Source organism: Lontra canadensis, unplaced genomic scaffold, assembly GCF_010015895.1.
Source record: "Lontra canadensis isolate GAN:19392208 unplaced genomic scaffold, GSC_riverotter_1.0 scaffold29, whole genome shotgun sequence".
In the NCBI taxonomy this organism is placed as follows: domain Eukaryota; kingdom Metazoa; phylum Chordata; class Mammalia; order Carnivora; family Mustelidae; genus Lontra; species Lontra canadensis.
This window is the reverse complement of record NW_022631023.1, coordinates 10952425-10977932: the sequence shown is the minus strand read 5'-3', so window position 1 is coordinate 10977932 and position 25508 is coordinate 10952425. Positions and strand designations below refer to the sequence as shown.

Here is a 25508-nt window from a genome sequence, read left to right as displayed (position 1 = left end):
GGGAGAGATAGAGTGAGAGAGTAGAGAGCGAGTGGAGGGAGGGCCAGAGGGAGAAGGACAAGCAGATGCTGTACTGAGTGGGGACCCCAGCGTGGCACGTCATCCCACGACCCTGAGATCATGATCTGAGCCAAAATCCAGAGTCGGACACTTAACCGACTGAGCCACCAGGCACCGCAAGAAAGGAAAAGTCTTCCCAGATACCAGACTGTACCACGGAGCGAGTATGATCAGATCACTGTCATATTGAACTGGGAATTGTTAATCCAGAAATACGTCACTTCATATGAACATTTAATATACAGCAAAAATATTTTTTAGTTCCATGAGAAGAGGCTGGATTAGTTCATAAAAGTTGTATTATGTTAGTTTCAAGCGTGTAACAGTGCCTGACATTTATGAGTCTGTTACCATTTAATTTTGTTTGTTCAATTTGTTTTTTGGATTCCACGTGTAAGTGAAATCATATGGTATAAAAACAGAATTTCTTACAGTAACGATATTATGCACAGACCAATGATAAATTTTAAGAACTCAACAATTGAGAGATAAAATTGACAGCAAAGACGTCACATACAACAATCTCTTATAACTGACAAGAAAAAGACACGTAGTCCCTCAGAAAACTTACTAACAAAGGATATGAATGATGAGTTCATGTACGAATTCAGGTGACCAAGATCCACGTGCAGAATGACCCTCAGGCTCTCAGCAGGTGAGTGGAATTCGGACTCCACTGGTAGGGTTTGCCGAAGGGGATCACAGACTATAGGAGAGCCGAGGTCTGTTCCCACCTGAGGCATAAACATGGCTTCTGTAGCCCATCTCCCACTTTGATGACTTTTTCTTACTTTTTTTTTTTTTAAGATTTTATTTATTTATTTGACAGCCCAAGCAGGGGAAGCAGCAGGCAGAGGCAGACGGAGAGGGAGAAGCAGGCTTCCCACTGAGCAGGGAGCCCGATGCAGGGCTCCACCCCAGGACCCTGAGATCATGATCTGAGCCAAAGCCACACGGTTTACCAACTGAGCCACCCCGGCATCCCTTTTTTTTACTTCCCAAAAGAGTGTTGACTCTTAACAACTTTTAGAGATTTTTAATCTTTACTATATGTCATTCTTTTCATTGTGTTTTATGTTTTCATTCCTTGAGTTAACTCCAGCAATATAGGATAATTTTCTGTGAAACTTAATTGTCTTTTTTGGACACTTATGTAGATGTGGATCATTTAAAAGCTGGCTAGTGGTGGCAATTTAATTGGGAGTAGCTGTTCTTATCATTTGGTTTTTCAAATAAAGTAGATCGCTTTTTAAAAAAAAATCATCTTAACATCTTTATTTTTATTTATTTATTTTTTTCTTTTGAAAGATTTTATTCATCTATTTGACAGCAAGAGAGATTACAAGTAGACAGAGAGGCGGATGGGGTGGGGGAAGCAGGCTCCCTGGTGAACAGAGAGCCCAATGCTGGACAGATCCCAGGACCCTGAGATCCTGACCCCAGCGGAAGGCAGAGGCTTACACTGAGCCACCCAGGTGCCCTCTTAACATTTTTAATATCTAGACTAAAAGAAATGAAATCTGGATGAAATTTTTTTTTAAGATTTTATGTATTTATTTGAGAGAGAGAGAGAGGTACAGATAGCAAGAGAGCATGAACAGGGAAGAGAGGGAGAAGCAGGCTTCCTGGTGAGCAGGGAGTGCAGGACCTGAGCCAAAGGCAGTCACTTACTTAACTGACTGAGCCACCCAGGCACCTGAAGGGATGAACATTTTTCAGGCAGAAGAGCTGAAAAATGAAACAAGATGAAACCAGAGAGGGAGACAAACCATAAGAGACTTTGAATCTTAGGAAACAAACTGAGGTCTCCTGAAGGGAGCCGGGGGTGGGGGAATGGAGTGGCTGGGTGACATTGGGGAGGGTATGTGTTGTGGTGAATGCTGGGTGTTGTATAAGACTGATGATCACAGATCTGTACCCCCGAATCAAATGATACATTATGTGTTAATTTTAAAAATTTAAAAAGAGGTTAATTGTCAAAATGCACAGTTGTGGTTTGCATGAAAGTCGTTTCCACTTGCAAAAACCTTTTTTGCTTATTAAGCTTATTCGAGAGAATATGCATTAAAGCTCATTGCACCAAAACTGAACATAGCGTTGTCAAATCTACTAAAATTAAATTAAAAAATAAAAATGAAATCCTGGGGAGGAAAACACTCATTGCAAGTTACACTTGACCATTTCTGAGTTCCATTTTTAAAAAAATTTTATTTATTTATTTGACAGAGAAAGACACACAGAGAGAGGGAACACAAGTAGGGGGAGTGGGAGAGGGAGAAGCAGGCTTCCCGCTGAGCAGGGAGCCCGATGTGGGCCTCGATCCCAGGATCCTGGGATCATGACTTGAGCCAAAGGCAGACGGTTAATGACTGAGCAACCCAGGCGCCCCCTGAGCCATTTTTAAATGTGTAAGCTCATTTAATTAATTTTCACAGCTTTAAAGGTTGTAGAACTATATCGTAGCATAGTCTCCATGGGAAGATTGGTAGAACCCCACAGAGGAGTTGGTGCTGTCCAGATGAGTATCTGTAGAAATAAACTCTCTTTTCTTTTTTTTTTTTTTTTTTTAAAGATTTTATTTATTTATTTGTCAGAGAGAGAGAGGGAGAGAGAGCGAGCACAGGCAGACAGAATGGCAGGCAGAGGCAGAGGGAGAAGCAGGCTCCCTGACGAGCAAGGAGCCCGATGTGGGACTCGATCCCAGGACGCTGGGATCATGACCTGAGCCGAAGGCAGCTGCTTAACCAACTGAGCCAGCCAGGCGTCCCATCTCTTTTCTGATCTTTTTCCCCCTAACGTCTTTTTAGGGGAAACGTGGGGCATGAACTCATGACCCTGAGCCAGCCAGGTGCCCCTTCCCCTAACATCTTTATTATGACATAACTTACACTACAAAATTCACCCTTTTAAATGTATAATTCACTGGTTTTTAGTGTGTTCACAGAGTCGTGCAATCATGGCCACTATCCAATTCTAGAACATTTTCCCCACCTCAAAAAGAATCCCATATTGATATCCAAAGCCCATATCCTGGCATTCAGACTGAAAATTACCTCCTGTTTCCTATAAGTAAAGCATAACACAGTAGAAAGTATTTTACTTTTATACAAAGCCTTGCCAGTATTCCCAGGTTACTCCCTGTAGCTTGGTAAACAAGTTCTGTTTCCACTTGGTCTGCTTGGTTTTCTTCTCTTTTGTTTGCCCCCGGATGAAGGGAGCTGACTGATGTGGGTGGGAAGGGTGGTTTAGGAAAGACCCTTTTATGGTCAGAGTCATTCTTCGCCCTCCATGTTGGTTTGCAGGGCACTAGCTGATATGAACAATGATGGACGAATGGATCAAGTCGAGTTTTCCATAGCTATGAAACTCATCAAACTCAAGCTGCAAGGATATCAACTCCCTTCCTCACTTCCCCCTGTCATGAAACAGCAACCCGTTGCTATTTCTAGCACACCAGCCTTTGGTAAGTCTGAAATGGACTTGGTTCCTATATTTCATTGTAGACCTTAAAAATACTTTTCCCTCTTTTTCCCCTTTTCTGTGTGTAGCCTTGTGGTATTCTAGGAGGCAGTTCTGTCCGAAAAATGATGGGTCCTGGTCCTGTGCAGGGAGATAATGCTGGAGGAGAAGACCATGTTCACATTCGAACCCCAGCATGTGTTAAAGAACAGAAGTTCACCTGAGTAGATTTGAAGTTGTAATTGGTTTTATTAAGCAGCTCCTGAATGGGGCAGCATCCTGTGGAGCCAGTAGAGGGGAGCTCAGAGAGGTTTCTGAAATGGAAGATTTTACAGGAGGGAGGGTGGGGCAAGAAAGTTGTTAGCAAAAGAAAAGAAAGGATTGTACCTAGCCCCATCATTTTCCCTGGAGGGGAACGTGGTGGGGGGGGGGGTCTTATCAGGTCAATTACCTCATCTTCCTTTGGGGGGATGGAGAGGGCGGATGGGACAGCTGACCTCACTGGTCCTGATCTGAAAATTCATGACCCACTGCCTAAGGCCTTGTTGCTGGGAGAGGTTGACTCTGCCATTAGTTTGGTATTAAGTCCCAGGTTTGGTGACTTGGTCTGAGTGACACCATTTGGTTCCTGTGGTTTTCTTTTTAACAGGTGCTAGTAAACAAAACGAAAGCAAAGGTTCAGACTGTTGGGGCAAAAGACATACACTTGTGGTCTACCACTGTATTTTCTTTTCATTGCCCTTACTACATCTTTGACCCTTGACAATGCAACATGCTTCCTTTTGGCTTTCTGTTTCCAGAACCTCTTCATTTTCCCTGGCACACAAACAGCTCCTTTGGATAATAGTATCTAGCAATATATTTTTAAATTCATAGTATTGAGACAACTGGCCCCATTAAATTCTTCCTTGGAACAAAATAAGCAGGACTAAATAAACAGTATCTCAGCCAAAAACACAGATCCATGAAAAGATGCCTTGTAGCCAGGTGTTTTTCTTAAAAACTAATCGGGAATTAATTGACTAAGATCACCAAAAGTTCTGATTTCTTCTGTTCTCACTCTAGACTTTAAAGATTACAGTAATCAGATCTAATATCTGATTCATGAGAAAGTTCTTAGACAGTTTTAACAAAACACAGAAGTTGTGGCTAGAGTTTCCCTTTCTTCCTCCTGACAGATCAGATGACAGGTGATCTGGTGAAGTAGGTTTGGAAGGGGGCAGTCAGTAGCAGTGCAGGTTGTCTCTGATATAAATTAATGATAAGCTGAGATAAAGACATACTGTGGTTTTACTGAATAGATTTACTCTTAAAAACAAACCGTGCATTGCCTTTGTTTTGGTGACGTTTAATCACAAGACTTGTGGTCATAAAGGGAAGGGTGCAGGTTTGGGGTCAGGCAAGGATCGTGGTGATCCAAGAGAAAAAAAGAGAAACTCAGGAAATCACACATGAGCAAAAGCTAGTAAGAGCGGAGGTGAAGAGGACGGATTGTCCTCTCCACGTGACCAGGGCCCTGGCTGGCCTTGTCCATTGTGTGTTTGCAGCCCGCAGCCCTTAGCCAGCCAGTTTATTTAAGTGCAGATGGTTCTGAATTCCCTGAAGGTCCCTGTAGCCAACCTTTGGTCAGGACCCGTGGGTTAAAACAGCTAAAGGGTATTTGGTTTTCTTTTGGCTTCCCTTCCGGTGCTGCAAGAAGATACCTCAGGGGGGACAGAGAGTCCAATAACCTGAGGCATCCCATTTCCTCTTTTTCCCTCAAACGTGGGGGTCAGTGATTCTCCCTCTAACATTTAATATGTCTTCTCTTATTCCATTCTGCAGCAGGACTTTCAACTCCAGAGTCACTGCTGCTTTATTTCCATGAGGTTGCGGCCTCACCTGCCCAAGGGGTTTACTGCCACTTAAGTAAGCTGCCCCTTCCTCCAAGGGAGCCTGGAATTTCTTTCCTTTTTTTTTTTTTTTTTTTTTAAAGATTTTATTTATTTATTTGACAGACAGAGATCACAAGTAGGCAGAGAGGCAGGCAGAGAGAGAGAAAAGAAAGCAGGCTCCCTGCAGAGCAGAGAGCCCGATGTAGAGCTTGATCCCAGGACCCCGGGATTATGACCTGAGCCGAAAGCAGAGGCTTTAACCCACTGAGCCACCCAGGAGCCCCAGGAGCCTGGAATTTCTGAGCCCCCATTCTGCCATCCAGTCCTGAGCTCCTCCCCGGGGCTCCTCCACTGCCTTTCCTCCCCCTCCTTTTCGCCACATCAGCATCCTCAGTAAATTATTTCCAAGAGGCAAATCACCAGGGAATGGCAGAACATGAGAGAAGTTAAAAGTACGTTGTGTCCTAACCAGGTTTGCTTAGCTTTGCTCAAACACCTGACCTTTACTAGTATTTCTAGTTCTATCTTTCAGCTCAACCCAGGATAATTTTTTTTTTTTTTTTTACACTTCTTATGTGGCTATTCGAGAAGAAAATCATTTGTTACTAGGATCATTACTTTCTAGTTAATAGTAAAAATTATCTGGCCAGGCATTTCCTGGCCCTTTTACATATCATACCTTCAGGTATTGTATTTTATTTGGTCGCAACAGTAACCCTAAAATCTGCAGAAATTATTAGCCCTGTTACATGAATGAGAGAACCGAGGTCACAGGAAGGTGAAGTTGGCTTAAGACCACATTCCTAAAAAGGGAGGTGGAGCCTCTCCACATACCGTTTTTCAAAGGCTCTTGGTTTCCTTACCATCTTCTCTCTTCCCACCTTCATTCTTACCAAACCATAGGGGTTGCATGGAGCGGCACTGCTCCACGCTTCATGGTCTGCAGGGCTGCTGAGGCACGTGTTAACACGTGGAATTAAGGCTAGCTGTGGGTTGAGCAACTGTTTTGTTCACCTTTCCTGTTACGGAGAGAAAAGGGGGTTGTGGTGAGTGGTGCTGTGACTTGCCTAAGGGTAGCGAGCTGTATTGTAGGAAATTCTGTGAGTGTGCTGGGTATCTTTTTCTTTCAGTGGAGGAAGGAATATTACACACAGAATAATTCCTTTTTGACTATATATTCAACTGTTTCAGGGGGAGTTTGTCGTTTAATTTTTTTTTTTTTGCCAGATCCCATGGTTTTATTAGATTAAATCATCATTATTATTTTTATTATTTATTTTTTTTTAGATTGTAGAGGGGCAAAGGGAGAAAGAAAGAATCTTAACCAGGCCCCATGCCCTGTGTGGAGTCTCCCACAGGGCCTAGGCTTATAAGTAACCCTGAGATCATAACCTGAGTCAAAATTAAGAGTCTGGCTCCTAACCGACTAAGCCACTCAGGTACTGCAGATTAAACCATTCTTTTTAAACCCCAGCGGTGTGTCCTAGTTGCTGGGAACAGGTTGGTAAGCAGGACATCATGGCTCCTGCTACTGTGAAGCTGCTTTTTAAGTTGGGGAAACTAAGCAAGTAGATGAACGGTTTCAGGGCAAGATAAGGGCAATCAGTTCTGTAAGAACGGTAATATGATAGAGATACCGATGGGAGAAGGTGATCGGGGCAGAATTCTCCTGGGAGAGATGACTTTGAGCTGACCTAGACATGAGAGCCCCGTGAAGAACCTAGGGGAGAAACCTTCCAGGCAAATGGAACAGCAGTTAAGAAAGGTCCTAAGGCAAAAATGAAGTTGGTATATGCAAGAAGCAAAAATGAGAGCAAAGCAGTGCTGGCTGAGGTATTGGTAGGCCTTATGGGCAAGGAGGTAGGGCAAGAGCCAGATGGTTTAGGGCCTAATAAAACCACTAAGGAATCAGACTTGTATTCTAGGGGCAGTGGAAAGCTACAGAGAGCTTCCAGGTAGGGGAGTAGACATTTAGAAAACAGATAGATAAATAGACATTTAGAAAACATAATCTTCGTTATCCGAAGACTGGGTTGCAGGGGAACCGAAGTAGCATCAGGGAAATCAGGAAGGAGGTTTTTGTTATGGGCAAGAGGTGATGGAGTTTTCCATCTGGGTAGTGATAATCAATGTGGAAGATAGAATAGGATTAGGCTCATTGTATCCTGTATTTTGGAGGAAAAGTATATCAGGCTTTGGTCTCTAGTTAGGTGTGAGAGATTTAGTGGATTTCCAAGGAGGCAGATGAATCCATGGGTCTGGATCTCAGAAGAGAGACCATCAGCTCTGGGAGAATTGGAATATGCATGGCATTAAAAGCCCTGGGACTGGATGAAATATCTTAGAATGTGTAGCTAGAGCAGGCAGAAGACCTGGGGCCAAGCCTTGGCATGCTGTGTGACATTTTAAAGGGGTAGTAAAAGGGGAAGAAGCAAGAGGAGGTTGGTTTCCCAGTAGCCAAGAACATTTTTCAAGGAGGGAGCGTTCTATTATTTGAGTTGCTTTTGTGAGAATGAGGAAGAATGGGACAGAACAGTGATTGGATTTGGCAAGATGACCTTGAAAAGCAGTTTCTTTGGAGTGGTACAGACAAAAGCCTAATTGGAGGCTTAGAAGAGGGGGGTAGTTTGACTGTGAAGGAGAGAGGCAGCTGGAAGAGCCTGTCGGCCTTTCCAAGGCTGGTGTGTTCAGGATGGGAAGTGCCCCTGGATTTTTATTTTTATTTTTAATTTTTTTTTTCTAAAGGTTTTATTCATTTAGTTGACAGAGATCACAAGTAGGCAGAGAGGCAGGCAGAGACAGAGGAAGGGAGGCAGGCTCCTTGCCGAGCAGAGAGCCTGATTCAGGGCTCAATCCCAGACTCTGGGATCATGACCTGAGTCGGAGGCAGAGGCTTTAACCCACTGAAACACCCAGGCACCCTACCCCTGGATTTTTAAAAGAGCAAGGGAAAACCCAATGGTTGAAGAGAGGTGGGAAAATTTCAGGAATAAGATTGATTGATTGATTGATTTTAAAGATTTTATTTATTTAACACAGAGAGAAATCACAAGTAGTCAGAGAGGCAGGCAGAGAGAGGGGGAAGCAGGCTTCCCGCTGAGCGGAGTCCAATGTGGGATTCAATCCCAGGACCCTGGGACCATGACCTGAGCCTAAGGCAGAGGCTTAACCCACTGAGCCACCCAGGCGCCCAGGAATTAAGATTTAGCATAGTCAAGAGAGATGGTACCCAAAACACAGCCTCTGGCAGATTTATTTCTTCAGAAATATTTAGAAAATATTCATTCAGTAAAGGTAGTCAGTTGGCAAGAAGATGATGATCTTCGTAGCAGCTATTTTTAAAAGCTGGCTCAACAAAGCTTCCACCTGTGACAAACCCCCACACTGTGGAGAAATGACTGGGAATGGAATCAGTTGAGCAGGGCAGCGACACAGACATCACAGGAGGAGAAGGTCCAGACAAACGTGGGGGTGGAGAACAGAGGCTGGAAATCCCAGGAAGCAAGGCGCACATAAAAATGAGTGACGGGCAGTATCAGGCAAGGTCAAATCCCACACAAAGTTATTATTAGAAAAAGGAGAATAAAGAGCCGAGTAACGCCCTGTGAACAGTGACGGCACCCCAGTAACCTGCGATTTCCAAAGCTAAAAAATACTAAGAAAATGACACAAGTCGTGGAAGACCAACACAATCAGAATTTTAAAGCCGCAATAAGGCAACAGAACTCAGGAGAGAAGGAGAAAGAAAAAAAAAGTCATTTCAGAAATGGAGACCAAACTAGAAGCAACTCAAGAGACACTATCACAAGAGAAACAGAAGGTGAAAAGAGGCCGATTTCAAGAATGAAAACAAAATTAACAAGAGATAATAAGGAATTGAGGAAAAGTGACCAATATTGAAGGCAAAGGAAATTAAATATAAGGGAGATGGAGTCCCTAAAGAAGAAGACCGAAGCAAGGGACGAGAACAAATGGCAAAGACTAGTTGAAGACGACTTCCTGGACCTAAAGCATTTGACACTGTGTTTGAAAGAGGATTTCATGTGCTTGAGAATATCAGCCTGGAGAAACCAACACTAAGATAAATTCTAGTAAAACAAATTATTTGGGTATGTAGAAAAAGGAAGCACATGACTTAGAAGGGAAAGAAAATTAGAATATCTTCAGACTTTTTCTCCAGCAGTGCTTTATCTCAGAAGGAAATGGTAACATAGTTAGGATTATCAAGGAACTACTAAGCCAAGAATTTTGTGTCCAGAAGAACCAGGCCACCCAATTTTCCAACTCTCTGGACACTAATTTACTATCTTATAATTAAACTCAATTCTGACGGTAACTGCTGGCGTTAGCGTCACATTCTGAGGATGGAAGGGTCCAGTCCCACAACACTGTCCTCACTTCATGCTTGAGTCACAAGCGCTGGGTCCCCAGGGTACCCCTACTTCTCTGCGACTTGACTACAAAGTCCGAGGCTCCCACATACCCTGCTTCCCCTTTCTGTAATTTGCTAGAGCACCTCACAAAACTCAGGGAAGTATTTACTTAGGTTTGTCAGTTCGTTATAAAGGATATGATGAAGGATACATACAAATGTATAGGCACATGAAGAGCTATAGAAGGGCAAAGCCCGGTAGGGTCCTGAGTGTGAGAGCTTCTGTCCCCATGGAGTTGGGGTGGGCCACCCTCCCAGCATGTGCTTGTGGTTTCCAGCGTGGAAGTTCTCCGAACCCTGTAGTAGGAGTTTTTATGGAGCCTTCATTAGATAGGTGTGATTGCTACATCCTTCCTTGGCCATTGATTAGCTCAGTCTCTAGCCCCTCTACGCTCGCCTGAGGTCTGTATGGAGGTAGGGAGGGGTGGGATTGAACGTTGTGTCCCACCAACCATGCTGTGGTCTTGCCCATGACCAGCCCTTGTCCTGTATCTGTTTAGGGACCCCGCCGCCAGTCTTCTTATCCGAATACAAAAAGACACTCTTATCACTCCAGAAATTCCAGGGGTCTTAGAAGCTCCTGTGTCAGGAGCCAGGGGCAAAGACCAAATGTTGTAACAAAAGATGTTCCTATCAGTCAGGAAATCACAAGGGTTGTAGGAGCTCTGCCAGGAACAGTAACCAGGAACCGGGTTGGGGAGGGGGTGGGCAAAGACCAGATATGTATTTCTTATTATGTCACAATACCGCAAGTTCAGACAGAGAAACAAAAAAGGAAGGAAGCATTTATTTAATTCTATGATTTCTTCACTCTGGTTAGAATGCTCTGCAAAGAGAAGTTTCCGTGTCCAGTGCTTTGTCTCTCTGAGGTTCAGTGTGTAAAGGAAAGGCAGGATAGAGGTTTGATTTCTTTTCCTCTTTTATTTTTTTTTCTTTTCCTCCTTTATTTATACCAGTTTTCAGAATAAATTGCCTGTGATGGCCAATTAGAATTTTTTATTTGTTTTTATGTATCATTATGAATTCATAAATTTAATTCTCTTTGGCGGTTTTCGTTCTATTAGTTACGATTCTTAGTGATCCTCAACCTTGGCCCATAGGTCCCTCTTCAAGTTGGGTCTTGCGCCCTTATGATGTGATCCTTGACATAATTTTTGGTATTCTCTAAAGTGATTAATCTGAATTTATATATATATATAAAATTTTTTTCTGAGTTTATACTGTAAATGGAGCTATATTACAACTGGAAAGTGATTTGCTTCTTTGAACACTCTTGGATTAATTGTCATTGAATGTGGACAAGTGATTCCGTGTGAATTTTGTTGGGATTTTTCCTCCCTAGGAATAGGAGGTATCGCCAGCATGCCACCACTTACAGCCGTCGCTCCAGTGCCAATGGGATCCATTCCAGTTGTGGGAATGTCTCCACCTCTAGTATCTTCTGTTCCTACAGCAGCAGTGCCTCCCCTGGCCAACGGGGCTCCCCCTGTCATACAGCCTCTGCCCGCATTTGCTCATCCTGGTATGTGACCTGCTCAATCCACAGGCTGAATTTTTATGTGTGTTTTACTCTTCCTTCTTGCTGAATCTTCTGTCTTCACTTTCTGATTTTGAGTGGCATTTTGTTCCGGAGGAAGCTATCTTCCTTCTTCAAACTTAGTATCTCATTTTTTCCGACATACGTATCTCATTTTTTCCGACATACTAAGTGGGCTGTGCAAGGCCAAAGAGAAGTAAAGGAGAGCGAAGTGCCGGATTTGGTACCGCATGGGCAAAGGTGAACTCAACAGCTAAAAACGAAGAGCGTAATTCCCTTTCCACGGCTTGGCAGGAGCAAGTGAGATTTGAGCAATAATTGAACATTTTCTATTTCCATGTGTCAGTTACTACTTTCCTCCAGCTGCTAGGAATCGCTGATAAACAGCCCATTCCCTTAGGAGTTGGATTATGTGGGGGGAGAAGAAGGAACATTGTATATTCCCTTTTTTTTTTTTCCTTTGAGGAGGCACAGTGAATCAGGTGGAAGGGAGAAGGACATTGATTAAGTGGCTAGATGCATTGAGGATGGAGCAGTACCCGCTCACGTCATTGAAGGCAAGGATTAGAAAGTTCCTGGTGTAGCTAGTTTCATTTTGAGACTTAACTGGAAGGCTTTTCCCTTCAGTGAAAAGAAAGCATAAACTGTAGGTGTGGTCTACAAATCTTCGTAAATTCGTACCTGGTGGGGGAAGTATTTTTTTCAAAGATTTTATTTATTTATTTACTTGAGAGAAAGCCGGGGAGGAGCAGAGCGAGAGGCGCAAGCAGATTCCGCGCTGAGTGTTGAGGCCGATTTGGGGCTCGATCCCACGACCCTGAGATCATGACCAGAACCCAAACCAAGAGTCACATTCTTTTTTTTTTTTTTTTTTAAAGATTTTATTTATTTATTTATTTGTCAGAGACAGAGGGAGAGAGAGCGAGCGAGCACAGGCAGACAGAGAGGCAGGCAGAGGCAGAGGGAGAAGCAGGCTCCCCGCCGAGCAAGGAGCCCAATGTGGGACTCCATCCCAGGACGCTGGGATCATGACCTGAGCTGAAGGCAGCCGCTTAACCAACTGAGCCACCCAGGCGTCCCCAAGAGTCACATTCTTAACCAACTGAGCCATCCAGATGTCCCTGGGGGAAGGTTTTTTTTTTTTTCTGTTTTTTTGTTTTTTTTAATTTTTTTTAGTACTTCGGCTGTGTCTGCCTTATTCGGTAGTGAGGATGACCTGGGTTTTAGCTATGGGTGATGGTTGTGTTTGAATCATCATTTCTCTGCCCAGCTATGTGGCTTCATTACATCTGTCAGGATCTGTCTTGGAGTTAATAGGCAAAGAATCTAAATATGCCACCGTTTTTTGTTTTTGTTTTTGTTTTTTTTTAAAGATTTTATTTATTTATTTGACAGAGAGAGAGAGAGATCACAAGTAGGCAGAGAGGCAGGCAGAGAGAGAGAGGAGGAAGCAGGCTCCCTGCAGAGCAGAGAGCCTGATGTGGGGCTCGATCCCAGTTCCTTGGGATCATGACCTGAGCCGAAGGCAGAGGCTTTAACCCACTGAGCCACTCAGGCGCCCCTTTGTTTTTGTTTTTAAAATTTTCTTGTCCCACGTAGTTTACCTTTCATTTGTGACCAAGTCTGCAGGTAGGAGGACAGCTGAGAAAATTGTTGGCAGTTGCTTTTCCAGTAGTATCTGTGAATCCACACACTCTGTCTCATTTCTTTTGTGGCTGATGGTACATGTTGCAGGATTAGTGGGCGGAATGAGGAGGACCAGGCTGCGGCTCAGTTTTTCCCTGGGACACCGCTAACCGAGCTGAATTAGAATCAGACACGAGAGCTGGCCTTCCCTAGCATCCCAGGGTGTCAGGCCAGGACTGCAAGGCTCTGACGTTTTGGCTCTGCTCATCTGGAACTTCCACTCCATTAGCACAAGTAAAGAAAATGCCATATCCTATGTATTTAAGCTGTTGTTTCTTAAGCTGTAGGGATAGATCCCATAAAATGTGATAGGAAACCTTTAAAAAAAAGTTAAATCCATGGATTGTTAACAGTTCTACTTAGTAAGGTGATTTTCAGCAGAAATGAGCAAATGTGGAAAATTTTTTGGCAAGGGGCAGGGAGCAAGGGGGGAATAACTCTTTTGGGGTCCTGGCTGATAAGGGAAGAATAATTTTTGCCTCATATTTGGTGACTGTGTATTCTCATTTTCATTAGTAGGGAAATGTTTCTTTTCTTCATAGGATTAAAATTTTCAGCATTTATTTATTTTTACAGCAGCCACATTGCCAAAGAGCTCTTCCTTTAGTAGATCTGGTCCCGGGTCACAGTTAAACACTAAATTACAGAAGGCACAGTCATTCGATGTGGCCAGGTAAGTGTGCTTGTTTTAGGTAAGTGTGTTTGTTTTTAAACTGGCAGTTGGGTTAAAGCCATTATCTGATTAACTCCTAAAACTGAAAAAGAATTAAGTACTTCTTTATTATCTTCTATTTTGTAGGATGCCAGTAATTAGTTCTGGATAATGTTACCAGTTTTTATCACATACATGTTACAGAGATGATAAAGAACATGACAGTTCTTTGAAAAGCTTTGGGTGTTATTTTTTTTAGCAAGGAAAACAAATAGGTACCAGTTTTACTAATGTTTAAACATGCTGAAATCGAACTCCAGTTAGGAGGGGAAAATATTTTGTATTAGTCATTTAAGAGTTTATGTATAAATTTTTTTAGATGAAGATTAGAGCCACAGTTTTCCTTATTTTTAAATCTGTCTCAGATAATCTCATGGAATCTGTGTGGTTTGTTACTGAAACCTTATTTTATTATTTTTTTTTTAAAAGATTATTTATTTATTTATTTATTTGACAGACAGGGATCACAAGTAGGCAGAGGGGCAGGCAGAGAGAGGGGAGGAAGCAGGCTCCCCGCTGAGCAGAGATTCCCAACGCAGGGCTCGATCGCAGGACCCTGAGATCATGACCCGAGCCTAAGGCAGAGGCTTAACCCACTGAGCCACCCAGGCGCCCCTGAAACCTTATTTTAAACCACTTTTTGTGAAATGAATTAATTCAGATTAGTGGACAGTCGTTACTAATCAAATATTTGGCCCAGTTTTGGGAAAGCTGATATGACCTTACTGCTTATATTTTGACCGATCTTGTTTTCATATGATTTTTCTTATTTTTATTTCCTTTTACCTCTTAATTTCCCCCTTGCACACTGTTGCACTAGGATGAAAAGTTAAGTCTCTTTGTAAGCCGTCTCAGAACTATTGCAGTTAAAAGGGGACGTAAATGAAGATGTTTCCATCTTTTCTTGTTTTAGTCCTCCTTAGAAATCATTCCTAAGTAAACCAAGTCATTCTCCCATTTCAGGAGAAGAGTGTATAGAATGTAGTTGAACAATGTATAACCCTTTATAAAATGATTTAAAGGAAATGCATACACTGAAAAGCATCATGCCGAATGCTGATTTATGCACATTATAGCTCTTGGAATGCTCACTGTCTTCCCTAAAAGCTGACTCTTCTTCTATGTTGTAGATAAGGAGGAAGCCCAGAGACATTAGTCATTTGCCCAAAATAGCCCAACTCAGAAGTGGCAGAGCCAGGAGTTGAACTGAGTTCTTTCTGATGTTAAGGCATGATTTCCTAACCACGGAAGATTGCTCTGGGAGCTTGGTTTAATGGTGGTGTAGTGGCATTTGTGTTCCACTCAGTTAAGGTTTTACTCCTAAGATTCCAGAACATTATTGAGCATCTTTGTGCCAGACACCTCATTAATCCCACTCAGCCCCCACGACCACCTGCAGTAGATACTGTCTCAGAATTGTGAATGAGGAAGAAAACCCCCGAGAGGTTAGAATCCTCACTGACAGTTTACATGTTACCACAAGGCAGAGCTGAGATGTATCCTAACACTGAATTCCTTCTTTCTTAGTCTCTCTCTTTTACTTGGGGTTTTCTGTGTCTCTTCCACGAGAGATTTTCAGATCTGCCTTAAAATTGATTTGTGACACAAGAATGAATAAATAATCAGTATCAGCAAACATTAATGTTATTAAGACAACTGGTGTTGGGGATTTTTTGGGTAGTCACCTTTTTAATAATTTAAATTTCAAGCATATTTTTAGATGTGGCATCTAGTTTTTGGTTACCTGTTAGTGAGGTGTTCAGTGCATTTAAATTTTCAGGAAAGTCTCAGCAGAAAACTTGGACTTGATAAGTATAATCTGGGGCAGCTTCTGCGTGCAACACCCTGTATTTCTGGGGTGCAGGGGAGAGATAATTAGCTTTTGACAAGTAGGCAAGGGTTGGAATCAGCAAAATATTAGTTAGTTTAAAATGAGAGAGGTGTTGTGGAATTACTCACAGCAGAATCGATCTTGGTAAGTGTTTTTTATTAAGAAATGTATAAGAATTGAAAAAGTGGATATAATTAGATACTTTTCAAGTGTTCGGGAGTTGTTTACTATGCTTTATGGAGTGTGTATTACAAATATGAGTGCATAGATAACATATATAAATGATGACTAAGAGGTTTAGTTTATTAAAATTTTGCTTTTATATATGAGAAATAGATATTTTTGTTGAAATCAAAGGAAATTGCAAATGGGACATTAGTTATAATCTACCCTGGAAATGGAATGCCATCTTTTACTGAAAGCTTAGCCGTTGTGTTTCAATTGTCCGGCTTAGACACAGGCTCTGGCAAGCCATAGGTGATAGTTGTGTGGAACTACCCTGAGACCCGATCACTAAGGAGGTGTAGACCCCACTGACTGCTGGTAGCTGTTTCCGTGGCTCAGCAGGGAAAGGTCAGCCCTGGATTGCAGGCGAGAAAGCAAAGCTCCTTCCATGACTGCTCCCTGATTTGCCATGACTCTGGGTATGTTCTGTTCACTCTCCCTTTGTGGGAATTGAAACTTCCCAGAATGAAATGGTTCCCCTTCATTACGAAGTTAATATATTTTGCTCAATAGAAAGTTTAAATATTAAAGAATGAATAGCTTTATTATTTTTTTAAGATTTTATTTATTTAACAGAGAGAAAGAGATCACAAGTAGGCAGAGAGGCAGGCAGAGAGAGAGAGGGGGAAGCAGGCTCTCTGCTGAGCAGAGAAATGTATGTGGGGCTCGATTGTAGGACCCTGAGATCACGATCTGAGCTGAAGGCAGCGTCTTAACCTTAACACTGAGCCACCCAGGTGCCTGGAATGAATACCTTTAGAGGAACTTAATCTGTTTGCTATCAGCATTGCTTTTTTTTTTTTTTTTTTTTAAAGATTTTATTTATTCATTTGACAGAGAGAGAGAGATCACAAGCAGGCAGGGAGGCAGGCAGGGAGAGAGGAGGAAGCAGGCCCTCCGCGGAGCAGAGAGCCCGATGCGGGGCTCGATCCCAGGACCCCGGGATCATGACCTGAGCCGAAGGCAGAGGCTTTAACCCACTGAGCCACCCAGGCGCCCCTCAGCATTGCTTTTTAAGCCAAAAGAGAACTGTTCTAGAAGTTTGGAAAAGCCTGGGCACTAGTGTATCACTTCATTGACAAGGAGATTTTTCTGTATTTTGTAGAACCTTTAAATTATGACTCATATCAATAACTTGGAACTGTCACTTGGTCTGCTGTGTTTACCCTCGATTCTGGGGGGAAAAAAAGCCTATCTGTTTTGAGAGAAATGTTTCTAACCTTAAAATACAGAAATACTCATTACAGAAAATCAGAAGTAGTGATTAGAAAGTGAATAAAATGGTAAAGCTGTTTTCTAGGGAAGTTCTTAGTTCACTGGTGTTAAGGAATGTCAATATGTTCCTCATTGTTCATCCTCTTTCCCCACAGTGTCCCTCCCGTGGCAGAGTGGGCTGTCCCGCAGTCATCCAGACTGAAATACAGACAGTTATTCAATAGTCATGACAAAACTATGAGTGGACACTTAACAGGTATTTACAAATGAGAATTAATTTAGTGAAATGTGATTTTGATTCCAAATGCAGATTGCTTCCAGATGTTGGACCATAGATAGTCTGCAAATGCCTTTCTCTATTTGCTTTTTTTCCCCGAAACAGGGTTTTCATTGTCCTTCTTGTCTTGAGTTCTTGTCTCCTGATAAGGCCACAGTTAACTTTCTTCTCCAGTGCCTCAGGCTTTGAGCCGGGTTCTTGGTAAATGGAACATACACCCCGGGTCCTGCTGCGCAGTAGACACCACTAGCATGCAAATCAGAGTGCTAGCGCAGAAACACTGCTGTAAGCGCAAACTGGTTCAGGTTCTGAAGTCCCGCTTTGTACACGAACTTGAACCTGTCTGCTCAAAGAGCCCGTGTTTAAGGCAGTTTGCAGGCTGAAGGTAATTGGTCAGGGAGTTTTGAACCTGCTTCTGCCACTAACTAGCTTGGAGGTCAGTTTACCTACTTAGATCTTATTTCTTGTACAAGAGGTCAGAGTTAGGTTATATGAACTCTGTGGATTTAAGGAAAAAAAAAAAAAGATTTGGTTATCTATATCACTAGAAAGGATTTTAACAATACTATCCAGAGGTGTTTCTAATGAGGGCTGCTAAACAATCCAGAATTGTAAAAAGTGTAATTTTAATAAGGAAAATAGGTACCTCTGATCTGAACATTGAGAAGGGACGAATTGTAATTGCCCTTTAACAAATACAGAAGGAAGGAGGAAGAGTGAATTTTCCTGAAGTGGAGAAAGATATTTTAAATTTCTGAGTCTTACTATCTTTTTTTTTTGTGCTGTCACTTACAATTATAATTTTTACTTCCAAAAGAAAAGTTCATCTGTTAAAAAATATCAGGGTTGGGTGAGATTTGGGAGGGTCTGATCTAATCTTGAGCCTTACCCCTAATGGATCTCATCAGTCTTCTCAACTAAGTATATATTTATATCCAAGGGGGGCAAGTTGTAATTATACACAGATTGTCTAAATGCCATGCTCACTCTGCTAAAACATAGCTGTCATTTTTGCGCATACCATGGGAAACCAGTCCTGCTTATACAGGCCCTGAAGGAATATTCAGTAGTACAGTTTTGTTTTGAAGATTTTATTTATTTATTTGACAGAGAGAGAGAGAGATCATAAGCAGGCAGGCAGAGACAGAGGGGGAAGCAGGCTCCCCGCCAAGCAGAGAGCCTGATGCGGGGCGCGATCCCAGGACCCTGGGATCATGACCTGAGCCAAAGGCAGAGGCTTAACCCACTGAGCCACCCACGCACCCCCAGTAGTACAGTTTTAAGTATAATTCTATATGGTCTGTTTCACACTAGTGCTTTGTACAGACCCAAAACTATGTTGTCAGTGAATCTGAGAACAATTCTTCTAAGCATAGTTGGTGTTTGCTGTGAATTAATTAAAATAGTATCCGATGTGACATTGATGCAGCAGTCCTCTTTCTTGGTAGGATCTTCGTTTTATGAATGAAATCCAGTGTCTTCATCCCAGAGATAATGATGCAAGGACTTAAATATTTAGAACTTTTAATATGTGAGGTAGACAGTAAAATTTGATATATACCCGAATGAGCAGATTTTGTTCATGTTTATTTGTGTACTTAACTCTCTGAGCTTGTGATACGAGCTCGTCCGCTGTGGGAAGTGACGCTAATCTAGCAGCGGCACATTTGACCCCACTGATTACTTGGGTTCATTTAGCTAATACACCTGTTGTGGGTCCCCCCTCGTTCCTTCTCAACTCGATGTGTTTGCTCTTACACGCTATTAAGAGAGACAGTTTTAAAAAATAGAGCCCGTTCTTTAATCAAGATAATGTAATGTAATGCAGCTATGGAATTCTGACAGTCCTCTCAATGCTAGCCTCTCAAAGAGGGATTTTATTAACCTTGCATTCTAAAACAGTGAATATGCTATTTAGTTATTCATATATTAATCACAAAGGCTAAAATGTTAGGTTTTGTTTGAGATAAAGCATTAACTCTAATCATTTCTGTCTTTCCTGTGCATGCTTTCCCACACGAACCTGGGTGCCCACAGTACGGTTTATGAACTGGGGATTTCTGTTTCTCCCCATAATGTTTCCAATGTACCCCAAACTGATATCCCTTATTGTATGTGGGCTTCCACAGGATAGTTCTCCGTACTAGAGAGTGCAGTTTTATACTGTTCTGTTAGGCTCGGAGACCTTGCTGGCCATCCCTTCTGTTGTTTCACAGCCTTGTCTTAAGACGTACAGAGTCAAGTATTAGAATTGCAGAAGACAGCTGTGGTCTTCTAGTGTGGTAGTTAACAAACTTCTGTAGAGAACAAAACCTTAAGCGTATCAGGCTTACGTTTTGTCTGCCACAACTCCTCAGCTGTGCCATTCTAGTATAAAAGGAGCCAGGGATCACACTCCAGTGAATGGGCAAGAAAACTTCATTTACAAAAACAGATGGGGGACCAGATACGGCCTGTGGGCTGTGGCTGTCTACCGGTGCTTCTGCAGATCGTTGCCCGCACTTAGAGAGGAAAGAACTTAACTCTGAGAGAGTGAAAGTACCTTTGTTAATGTCATATGCCATTGGGGAGCCGGAAGCGTCGGGACTGGAATCCAAGTCTCCTGCTGCCCATCCAGGCCCAGGACGAGGTCTTTTTGTTTATTATTATTGTTTATTGGTAGTAGGTCAAATACTCTCTTCCTTTTATGCAGTTCTGAGGTGGAGAGAATTATTACAAGTATCAATTAAAGCTTCACCAAAGTTTTGCTAATTCTACTTTGATGTTCCAGCATGCTAAGTATAAAATTAGCGACTAAACAAAATGATCAGTGTACTCTCCTCATTCCAGTGTACCACAGAACTTCTAGAGCTGTCACATTAAAGAGGATTGCTTCTCAGAGACTCCCAGTACACAGACACCAACACACGTGCAAGCACACACACACACACACACACTCGTCCAACAGGAATGTGTACATATGTGTGCCAAAACCTAGAAGGTTTGCTCTTCATAATAGCCTCAAACTGAAAACTATCTGAATGCCCATCAACAGAATGGATACATAGATTGTTACGTGTTCACAAAATGATATACCACACAGCTCTTAGGGTTCATGTCCTACAATTACATACAGTATGTGGAACCAAATAAGCCAGACATAACAAGTGCTCTTAGAAGTTGGGCTACACTTGGTTGGGGGGATGATTAGAAGGGAGCTGGAGCTGGGGTTCCTGCATGGCTCAGCTCGTTTAGCTGGTGAGATAGAGCCCTGCACTGGCTCCGCACTGGGCATGGAGCCTGCCTAAGATTCTCTCTCTCCCATGCCCCTTCTACCCTGCACCTCCCCTTCTCTAAAAAAAAGAAAGGGAGCTGGTTAGGGTTTTTGGGGTACTACTGTTTCATAGTCTAGGTAGGATTTACTTGACCATTTTCATTTTGGTAAATTAAGCTGTATACCTGTACACATGTAAAAATACACATGTATATGTTTATGTGTGCTTTTCTGGCCATATTTTATATGGCAATCAAGATTAAATTTTGTCTATAATACTAACTACCATTAATTGAGCATTTTTTATGTGTGACCACTATCTTAAGCTACATGTTATAGTTCCTTATTTGATGGAGCACAGACTCTTAAATCTGGAAAGGACATCTGAAATGAGAAAACTAGGTCCGATGAATGAGGAAACTGCCTGCCCGAATCTTGTGGCAAGTTCTTGGGCACTTCCTGTGCTGACACATTGGGGGTGATTCTCAGAGGTCCCTAACTGCTACTGCTTGCTTTGCAAAAACACATCCACTTTTATGTTTTTTTGATGAGGTGCCATTTGAAAAATGAAATAGCTGAAAGCAAAAATTTATACTTGGCAGTCTTCCCAACCAAATTGTGACAGCTCTCCATTCCTTTGTCCATCAGTCATCCCGGTGCCACAACTTGAGAGTCAGTGATGGATAGAAGACATATTTGTCTCCCTCCAGCACTGGTTTATTTCAGCACTCAAAATTTCTCACCGCAGACTTTATCTGATATCTAAGCCCAGTTTCATGCCAGAGGTGAAGATATTTACAAGTACTTTAAGAAACGAGAGGTGATTTGAAGAGCAGAGTTGGAATTCCAGGCATTTTTTTATTGCTAACATAAGAAATGATTGTGATATTAGCCATTTGTGCAGCCTTGTGCAAGACCCTCTTTCTTTCTTTCTTTCTTTCTTTCTTTCTTTCTTTCCTTCCTTCCTTCCTTCCTTCCTTCCTTCTTTTTTTTTTTTTTTAAGTCTGTAACAAAACAGTTACAGGAATTGTCCTCTCTTAAGTCCTTCCCCCTGTAAGAGTCTCTCAGTCTTCTCCAATAGTGGTCCTGGTGGAGAGAGCAGATGGTGGCAGAAGATGCTGTGTTTAGAGACAGTAAGTTTCAGCTTTGTAAATAAAAGCCTGATACAAATAGAGATGATAATCTGGATCAAAGGGCAGGTTCCATTTTGAAACTTTGATCTTTTACATACTCTCTTTTCATTAAATATCCATTTAACAAGAATTTATCGAGTTGATGCTGGATTCTGCGGTGTGCGTTGTTTTTTTTCCCCTCTTTTCATTGGGGCTTAATTTCCTTGTGAAAAAGCCCTTGGGTACTAGCAAATATTGTATAAAGCACCGTGATTGCATGAGATTGCATAGTGCTTTACGTGCACAACACTGGGCTTCCTGGACAGTGAAGATTTGCTGATTCATCTTTATATTTTTTCCCTGGTTTCTGTTTAGGTCCCCAAGCAAGAACTATTCTTATGCAATCAAGTTTGCCACAGGCTCAGCTGGCTTCAATATGGTAAGGAATGAAAAGCTCCTTGATTCGTATGAAGTGGATTAAATCAGTATGGTTTTATGGGTCTTTAGATTAATACCCATATTTATAGGTGGGGATATAGGAATTATGCTTAATTTTCCAGTCATCTGTGACTATTACCTCTCTTACTCTTTCCCCTTTTTGATTTTGAAAGACACAGAAGCAGAGAGATTAATGAATTCTCTAGAACTCATAACACAGTTTAAAGTAAGTCTCAACTTGTGACCAGTCCTGGTTCTCCCCTCCTCGTTCCTGATTATTTTAAGCCAGATCTAAGTAATTATATTTCATTTTCATCTGCAGATATTTTATCTTGTATTTCTAAAAGAGATAGGGATTTTTTTTTAAGAGGACTACAATACCAGTAGTCCACCAAAACTTTTTAATAGTAATTCTTATCATTAAGTTAATCACATACTGACCAGGTTCGTTAGATTGGCTCCTAATTTTTTGTTGTTGACTTGTTCAAATCAGATTCTTGTTCAAATAAGTCTGTATTTTGTATCAGTTGGTTGACACATCTTTTAAGTGTTCTGTAAACTCCCCCTTGTTCTCTAATCACCCCGAAAAAGAAAAACCTAGATTGTTTATCCTGTAGTTTCTTCTAGTCTATCTTTTGGTGGTTGGGTTCATTTATTCCTGTGTTTCCTGGAGATTGGTAATCGGATCTAGAGCAGATTTTCTCCTCTTCAACACGACGGACCCTTTGGGCCTGATAATTTTTTGTTGTGGGGGGCTGTCCCGTGTATTGTTGTGGGGGGCTGTCCCGTGGATTGTTGTAGGGGGTTGTCCCGTGGACTGTTGTGGGGGGCTGTCCCGTGGATTGTTGTGGGGGGCTGTCCCGTGGATTGTTGTGGAGGACTGTCCCGTGCATTGAAGGCTGTTCGGTACCATCTTTGGCCTCTACCTGTTAGATGCCAGGAACATGACCCCCACCCCCATTTCGACAACCCGTGATGTGTCCATGTGTTGACAAATGTCCCTTGGGGGACAAAATCATCCCACTCGTGAGAACCACTCATCAGATTCAAGTTTGATTTTTTTTTTTTTTTGCAAGACTATATCGGATATTACAGTGTACTTTCATCATAAGGCACATAAATGTCTATTTCGCAATGACTTTTTTTTCTTTCTTTCAGAGAGAGAGGGAGGAAAGGAGGGTGAGGGAGGGACAGAGGGAGAGAGGGAATCTTAAGCGGGCTCCACACGCAGCACAGAGCCCAGTGTGCAGCTCCATCTCACAACCCTGAGATCATGACCTGAGCTGAAATCAGTAGTGAGATGCTTAACTGACTGAGCCACCCAGGTGCCCCTGTTTTGGAAGGAATTTTAATAGGCTTTGATTACTTTAAGTGATTCGAGGTTCATGATTTTGCCATAGAGCAAAATCGGTTTTTTCATACGGTTGCTCCAGAAATGAGTCCCTTCCCCCATCCTGGTCCCTTCCGCTCCGTATTAAGGGTCTTCCTTTGAAATAGAAAATAATAATAGACCAGGTAGTAAACATAATATGTTAATATTATTACCAGTTACATATTTATATAAATATAAATATAAAGTTATATTTATATATAATATTTATATATTATAAATACCAGTTAATATGACACATCCAGATCTCTCTGAGTATGTACCAGAATCCTAGGACCCTCTGAAATGTAAACTTGAGAGCCAACATTTATGGAGGTTGATTGGTAGTTCATTAGGTGTTCTCACGACGCTAGAGTCTATCGAAATGCTTAAGTATCTCATTTATAAGCTGCCCTCTTTGGAAAAAATACTTGAGTCTTCTACTAGAATGTTATTATATTCCCTTTCTATACAATAAAAAGATGTTTTAATGAAGTGTTTACAGCCATTATTTAGGCAAGAATTTGCGGGGGGGGAGGTTGATTCCCACCTGTATTTGCCGGGGAATGGCTGTAGTGGGGGCCGGGAAGGAAGAGAAGATGAGGAAGAGCAGGCAGGAGTCTGGCATCTGAAAATACAAAGCTCGAGGGACGGAAAGGAGATCATCGGTTGCCAGGGTCCGTGTGCAAGGCAAAGGGCTAAGAAATGGCAGAAGTTTGCCTGGTGATGGAAATGTTCTGTATATCGGGATACACAACGGAATCAGTCAGAACTTGCGGAACTGTACTCTAGAAAGGGCAAATGTCACTGCACGGCCATTATACCTTATAACAAAAACTGGCTTATGCCACTCAAGGAAATTTCAGATTTCAGAGGAATTTCTTGATTTAGGGTATCAGCAAAGCCAGGTTCCCAATGTCCTATCTGAACGGTTGGCATGCTGGTGGACATCTTGGTTGTCGTACATCCTCTTTTGGCGCCCAGAAGTGATTAAAGTAAAATCCTGTTCTTAGATTCGCTGGAAAAATCTGTTTACTCTCACTAGCTACTAGGGCAAGCTGATTATGAAGAATGGTAGCCATTGAATATTGTGACTAAGGAGCAGCAAACATCTTGACTCTGGGCTGAAAGCTGTGAAGATCTGCCCTTGGAGGTCTAGATCAGCCGTTGGCCAGCTAATCTAAAGGAGTAGAACTTGGCCTGCACCTGTGTTTGTAAATGAAGTTTTACACCCATTTATTTATGTATCTGTGGCTGCCTTCCTGCCACAGGGGCAGAATTCAGTGTGAATAGAGACCACGTCTTGTGAAGCTTTGATGTTTACTCTCTGACCCACTAGTTTGCCGAGCATAGTGTTTAAAGACACGTAGGATGTGAGTACGATACATTTTAAATGGGCCGGCGAGGCTCGAGAAGAGGATAATTATAATCACAGTTAACATTTGCTGAGTGCTGGACACCATCCCAACGATTTGGATTGTCTCATTTTATCTTTGCAGCAGTACTACGAAATAGGTACTATTTTTATAAACCGAGGCCCAGTGAGACTCAACTGGCCTAGAGTCAGAATAAGGAAACAGAACATGTCAATCACTTGTGAATAGTAACACACATGCATTTTCATGAAACTGGAATATGGTTATCTTTTTGTTGAATAGGAATCTTTCTGACATTGATCAAGATGGAAAACTCACAGCAGAAGAGTTCATTTTGGCCATGCACCTCATCGATGTCGCAATGTCTGGCCAACCACTGCCACCTGTCCTGCCTCCGGAGTACATTCCACCTTCCTTTAGGTAAGGAACACTTGGCTCTTACAAGAAATTGTGTATCTGGTCTGTGAGTTTCAGACTGGGCTTTGCTGGCTGTGTCTCTTTTAGTCATTTTTATTCCTGGCAAGGAAATGAAATATCCATGAATTCAAGAAAATGTTCCTATCTAGACCTGTGTTAATCTTGGGTGTGTTCTGTTCTTTAAAGTACCTATAGTCTATTAGTGAAACATCAAAAAGTTGTCAGTTTTTGTACC

The 25508-nt window shown here is 42.1% G+C and overlaps 1 protein-coding gene across 5 annotated transcripts in view; it reads left to right on the top strand.

The window, feature by feature from the left end:
* ITSN1 (intersectin 1) overlaps window positions 1-25508 on the top strand; it is a 213539-nt gene that overhangs the window by 81619 nt on the left and 106412 nt on the right. For all 5 annotated transcript variants that reach the window (XM_032865391.1, XM_032865389.1, XM_032865390.1 and 2 more), the window contains exons 5-10: window positions 3363-3523; window positions 11168-11347; window positions 13625-13721; window positions 17187-17287; window positions 22049-22112; window positions 25139-25276. In XM_032865391.1, the coding sequence (XP_032721282.1) occupies window positions 3363-3523; window positions 11168-11347; window positions 13625-13721; window positions 17187-17287; window positions 22049-22112; window positions 25139-25276 (741 nt within the window). The remainder of the gene's footprint in view (window positions 1-3362; window positions 3524-11167; window positions 11348-13624; window positions 13722-17186; window positions 17288-22048; window positions 22113-25138; window positions 25277-25508) is intronic.